This window comes from Colobus angolensis, unplaced genomic scaffold, assembly GCF_000951035.1.
Source record: "Colobus angolensis palliatus isolate OR3802 unplaced genomic scaffold, Cang.pa_1.0 Scaffold97, whole genome shotgun sequence".
NCBI classification, from domain to species: domain Eukaryota; kingdom Metazoa; phylum Chordata; class Mammalia; order Primates; family Cercopithecidae; genus Colobus; species Colobus angolensis.
In genome coordinates this window covers 7048313-7054487 of record NW_012123709.1, presented here as the reverse complement: position 1 = coordinate 7054487, position 6175 = coordinate 7048313, and the positions used below count along the sequence as shown (strand labels likewise).

The 6175-nt window shown below is 38.7% G+C and overlaps 1 protein-coding gene across 2 annotated transcripts in view; it reads right to left on the bottom strand.

Annotated features, from left to right (window-relative positions):
* EMC7 (ER membrane protein complex subunit 7) overlaps nucleotides 1-6175 on the bottom strand; it is a 19854-nt gene that overhangs the window by 3128 nt on the left and 10551 nt on the right. For both annotated transcript variants that reach the window (XM_011932693.1, XM_011932694.1), the window contains 2 exons: nucleotides 3629-3767; nucleotides 1398-1478 (listed from right to left, as the gene is read on the bottom strand). In XM_011932693.1, coding sequence (XP_011788083.1) covers nucleotides 1398-1478; nucleotides 3629-3767 — 220 coding nt within the window. The remainder of the gene's footprint in view (nucleotides 1-1397; nucleotides 1479-3628; nucleotides 3768-6175) is intronic.

Genomic DNA, 6175 nt, shown 5'->3' with positions numbered 1-6175 from the left:
CCTGCCTCGGCCCCCAGAGTGCGGGGATTACAGGCCTGCGCCGCCGTGCCCGGCTGGAATGAACTGAAATCCAATGTGACGCCTGGTGTTTCCTTCCACTGATGTCACGGTTAATTGGCTTAACATGTACAAGGAATGCGTAGGATGTATTACTTTCAGTCTAACACTGAGACACACATGCAAACATTTACCAACAAGACATTTTGAAATATCAAAAATCTTTCTTTTCCTATGAATATTTTTCTGCCATTCCTGCTTGGAATAGACACCTTATTACCTTCCACAGAATGTAATCACCTACTACCTTAGCAACTATTTTTATTTACCTTATTTAAGAAATAAGATAAATTTCTATTAAGAAAAAAGAAAAGAAATAGTCACAAAATTCCCTGATAGCAAGAAGACTATTTGATAAATCCATTCTATTTTCTACATTTAACTGGACTGAGCCCACTGATGACAGGAATGGCCTATAATTCATTTCTGTATCTCAGTATCGAGACCCTAGAAATTGATTAATAAATGTTTACTCAGGAATGAATAAAATGTCAACACATCAATATACTAAATAAAATGGGGAACCTTGAAACTCAGAAGATACTTGTTGATGGTTGAATGGAAAAATGCACAATTGTTTTTTGAAAAAAATGAAGAGTTCAAATGGCAGCCAATATTCAAAGAGAAAATGTGGTGGCACTAAATTGCAAGCATCCTACTTAGCAAATCCTCTCCCTCTGCTGAACCAGTATGGTTTCGTGGTACAGAATTCAAAGGTCACTCCTCTACTTATCCATCCCCCGTGGTCTATCTGCATTTCTTTTGTGTGTCTGAACACATAAACTGAGTATGTACTCTGAAGAGAGTTGTGGAAAGTAAAGGCAGATCATAGGAGCAATCATTTTGTAAAATATTTAGATTAAGTATACCAGAATTATTACACATTTCAGCTATTTAAAAAGTAAGGCACATAAAGAGGCTAGGATCCAGTAAGATGTTTTAGCTACACAAAGAGATCCAGGCCTTTAAATCAGGCAGAACTAACAATTTATCTAGTCTAATGGACAGAACTAATTAAATGCCAGGAACACGATACTGTGTTAATACAACCTCTAGATTAACTTGGCTTGGGAACTGGAATAAAATTGAGAAAAAGCAAACTACCCAGCTACGATGGGACACAGCAAACATCACAACATGGTTCAAAGAGCCACACATGGGGCCAGGCGTGGTGTCTCAGACCTATGATCCCAGCGCTTTGGGAGGCTGAGGCAGGTGGATAGCTGGAGCCCAGGATGAGGCCACTCAAACTGACTGTGCCACTGCACTCCAGCTTGAGCAACAGAGACTCTGTCTCTTATAAAAAAAAAAAAAATTCCCTAGCTGGACAATCATCTTACCCGTCTCATGTCAGGATCACTTGTGTTGACCACTTTAGGCAGAAGCACAAATATCAGTAAAGGAAGAACCATCATCATAACCTGCAGAAAAAAAAAAATCCAGAAAATATTTTTCCCCCACTTTACAGTTAATAGAACACAAACTGCACTTAACAATCAATGGTGAAATTAAAGATTTAAATGTCGTCTATGCAATAACACTAGTAGCAACCATCTCAATTCTACTGAACTGGTTCTGATGACAGCAAGGTGCTGACTGTCTGACGATGGTGGACTATTATAGAATGTAAAAGTTTGCTGTATGTATGTTTGGACTTTTGTGCCACCCACCTATCTTTTTGCAGAGTCTACTGTGTTATTTAACACAAATAGTTTGCAAATGGAACTATCTATTTACTTTTTTTTAATGTATAGTCTGGCAATGGGATTGGTGATCCAATGGCAAGCTAACAGCTCTTTTCAGATGACTGTGGTTCTTGGAAAACTGACCTACTTTAGCAGACCAGTTTTGAAAAATGACCTAGAAGCATCACGCACTGGAGCGCTAGATACACTTCCACCGAATTTCAGAAATGAGAACACGGAAGATGAATAAGCTCTGGGGTTTCACTGCTGACTTCTTCCATCCAGTCTGCCTCCTGCCTCTTCATCTCTGACAACAGATTCTAGGTACTAATTTATTCCTCTCTAGGGGATATACACCCTCCGAATATAGATCATGTGTGATCTAAACAGCTATCAGCACGGAATATGAACAAAACTTAGATGAATTCTTTTATTTTTATTTTTTGAGACACAGTCTCACTCTGTTCCCCAGGCTGGAGTGTGGTGGCACAATCTCAGCTCACTGCAACCTCCACCCTCCCTGGTTCAAGCAGTTCTCCTGTCTCAGCCTCCCGAGTAGCTGGGATTACAGGTGCTCACCACCACATCCGGCTAACTTTTTATATTTTTGGTAGAGACAAGGTTTCACCATGTTGGCCAGGCTGGTCTCGAACTCCTGACCTCGTGATCCGCCCACCTCAGCCTCCCAAAGTGCTAGGATTACAGGTATGAGCCACCACGCCTGGCCTACTTAGGTAAATTCTAAGACAGCAATTCAATTTTTAAAAACAGCAAAAGAAAAGGCCGATTTGTTTCTAAAAACTGCTTTCTTGATGATAGTCAACAATAATTTGTTGTATATTTTAAAATAACAATCAAAGAGTGGAATTGGTATGCTCCTAACATTGACAAAAACATGACAAATGCTTAAGATGAGGGATAACCCAATTACCCTGATGTGATTAATGCACATCATATGCCTGTATCGACACATCACATGTGCCTCATAAATGTACATTATTAGGTACCTACAATAATTAAAAACAAAAACAAGTGTTTAAAGAATGCATGCTACCAGTGTTTCATTATTAGTGACATAACATCGGTGTCATATGCCAACTACTTAATTACCATAGAATAACTTTTCTCTTCACTACACGTGTTAAAAAAAGAGAAAGAAATCCTTACTTGTGCTATCAATAGGGGCTGGTTAATAAATGATGGCACATTCATCAATGGACCAATAATATGCAGGTAGTATGGTCAGGCGCAGTGGCTCACGCCTGTAATCCCAGCACTTTAGGAGGCCGAGGTGGGCAGATCATCTGAGGTCAGGAGTTCAAGACCAGCCTGGCCAAGATGGAGAAATTCCATCTCTACTAAAAATACAAAATTAGCTGGGCATGGTGGCGCATGCCTGTAATCCCAGATACTTGGGAGGCTGAGGCAGGAGAATCGCTTGAACCCGGGAGGCAGAGGTTGCAGTGAGCCGAGATCGCTCCATTGCACTCTAGCCCAGGCAACAAGAGCAAAACTCCGTCTAAAAAAAGTCAAAAAAGAAAAACAAAAACAAAAAATATGCAGGTAATATGAAGAATGAGACAGCTCCAGGTATGACTGACTTACTGAATATTCTTATTCTATTTGAAACGTAAAATGTTATCATAAGCATTTATTCAATTTCTATTACACATTTCAATAATCAAATCTACAGTGCAATTCTCATTACATTTTCTTCATTACGTATTCCCAAAGCCACTGTTCTTCTGAAATCTGCAAACTACTCACAATTATCCTTTCTTCCACCAATCTGACCTCAGCTTTCTATCTCACAGGGGTTTGAAGTTGCCACTGCCTAGAAGCAAATTAGGTATTAGTCAAGTGCTTTATTTTAGCCTGATACATACCATCGGGTTCATTAGAAAGTCTGTCCAGCCCCACGATTCCCTTTTAATAAAGTAAGAAGGTGGACCTGAAGATTTCATTTGGAGAGGATAGGGCAGTCTGACAACCTCTGATGTTTTGATGTAATTCACATATCTTGCTCTGATAAAGCAACATGGGGAAAGGAACAGTAATTCCATTAAAAACATTACTGGTTAAAAGAACTGCTTATATTATATTAGCAATGCCTTATACACACCTTCAGCTTTTTCCAAAATGCTTTAAAATCTAAACTTTTGATCTTGAAAATCTACATGTCTAAAATATGCAGCAAAACACAGAGAAAAAAATGCTAGACTTGGAATCTTCTAGCTGTAGCTCTGTCATTACCTAGGCCTGTGGGATTAAATGAGTTCGCTAACTTCTATTTATGTCAAAAATTATTTTAGAATCCTTCTGGTGCTAAAGTTATTTCATTATATTTAGTAATGAGTTTACTTCATTATATGATACAAAAATACTGGATTTTATTTTTTTGATGGTCTAAGAAATGCATTATTGGATGTAACCAATTTTTAAGGCTATATTGCCAGAAAATTTTATAATCCAAGAAAGCACTGCAATAGTGCTATACATAACACTACATTTTTCACCAAAAATGCACTAATTTTAAACAAAATTCTCATCCATGTTTACATATGATACATTTTACTTTTTGAAAACTGCCTCTCCTATTTCACTGTCACTGCTGTGTTGAATTCCGGGAAATTTCTTTTCTGATCTATCTCCCACTTCTTCTAACTTTTGCTCAGTTTCTTAATGCATCCATTTAGTTGTACATTTCAATGCCTATATACATTGTAGAAGTTCTATTTTATTCTTTTTTCAAATATCTATAGCCTATTTTGGTATATCATTTCTATGGAAGTCTTTTATTTCCTTAAGTACTTTAAATACATATTAAATTATTTTACAGTCTATATCTAATAATTCTACTATTTAAAGTTCTTGGAGGTCTGATTTATTTGCTGACTCAATGTAGACTGTTCTCTTGGGTTCTTTGTAAGTTTAGTAGACTTAATTTACCTTTATTTAAGTAAAAAGATACAAAGGGTATCTCCTTGCAGAGAGATTATGCATTTGTTTCTGCCAGGAATTTGGGAATTATAACCAGAAACTATTTTGTTCACTGCTCAGCTTGGAAGTTCCTGGATTATGCAGAAAGTAATAAATTCATACCCAAATTGTAATGAGTGTAGGAGCATAACTACCAGTTTTCAGGCGAGACTTTTTCCCCCAAAGGCCAGGGTCAGACTTTTACCTCCGAAAATCCAGGGCCTTCTGCATTTTAGTACCAAAGGTCAAAGGGAGGACCAAATTTTAGATCTAATTCTGACTCCAAGCAAGCCCATGGCTTGCCTCCTCCCTGCACACTGCTAATTAAATCTAAGCCCTCTGGGTTAGAGAATATCAAAACCTCCAGATGGTGAAGTGGTTTATAGTTTATCCCCCAGGGATTTCCTTTGTTTTGGAGGGAACTAAGCGTTTATTAATAAAAGAAAATGTCTGTCATATTTGTATCCAGCACTTCTCTGCCAGAATGTCAGAAGTGAAAATCCCACATATATTCAAAACTAATTTATCATTCATGTTGCATGCTTATAAAATATTGGTCAAGGCTGGGCACAGTAGCTAATGTCTGTAATCTCAGCACTTTGGGATGCCAAGGTGGGTGGATCATTTGAGGTCAGGAGTTTGAGACCAGCCTGGCCAACATGGTGAAACCCTGTCTCCACTGAAAATACAAAAATTAGCCAGGCTTGGTGGCATGTGCCTGTAATCCCAGCTACTTGGGAGGCTGAGGCAGGAGAAACACTTGAACCCAGGAAATAGAGATCGTAGCAAGCTGAGGGTACGCCACTGCATTCCAGTCTGGGTGACAGAGTGAGACTCCATCACAAAAAAAAAAAAAAAAAAAAAAGAATTAGGATCTTACATGAATCCCACTTTGTTCTCTACTCTGTACCACCCCAATTATGTTTTATTTTTATTTTTTTGAGACGAAATATCGCTCTGTAGCCCAGGCTGGAGTGCAGTGGTGCAATCTCGACTCACTGCAACCTTTGCCTCCCGGGTTCAAGCCATTCTCCTGCATCATCAGCCTCTGAGTCATCAGAGTACATCTTTATGTAATCATATTAGGAGCTTTAAAATAAATTTTAAGCCTGAGCAAAAAGCTCAACTTTACAATTTTTTCTACCTTAAAAGTGGTCAGAATACTTACATTAGCCACAGGTGGCAAAATCACCTAACACAAAGCTCATTCTATAATAAGAAACTTATCGAATTCATGTAACTTACTAAATTCTGACCTAAGCATAGAAACAGAACGGTTGTTACGGGCACTTGAAGTACGGTTTCTACTGGGTATCGCTTTCGCACCATAGTAAAGTCAAAAAATTCTAAGTGGCCGGGCGCGGTGGCTCCAGCCTGTAATCCCAGCACTTTGGGAGGCCGAGACGGGCGGATCACGAGGTCAGGAGATCGAGACCATCCTGGCTAACACGGTG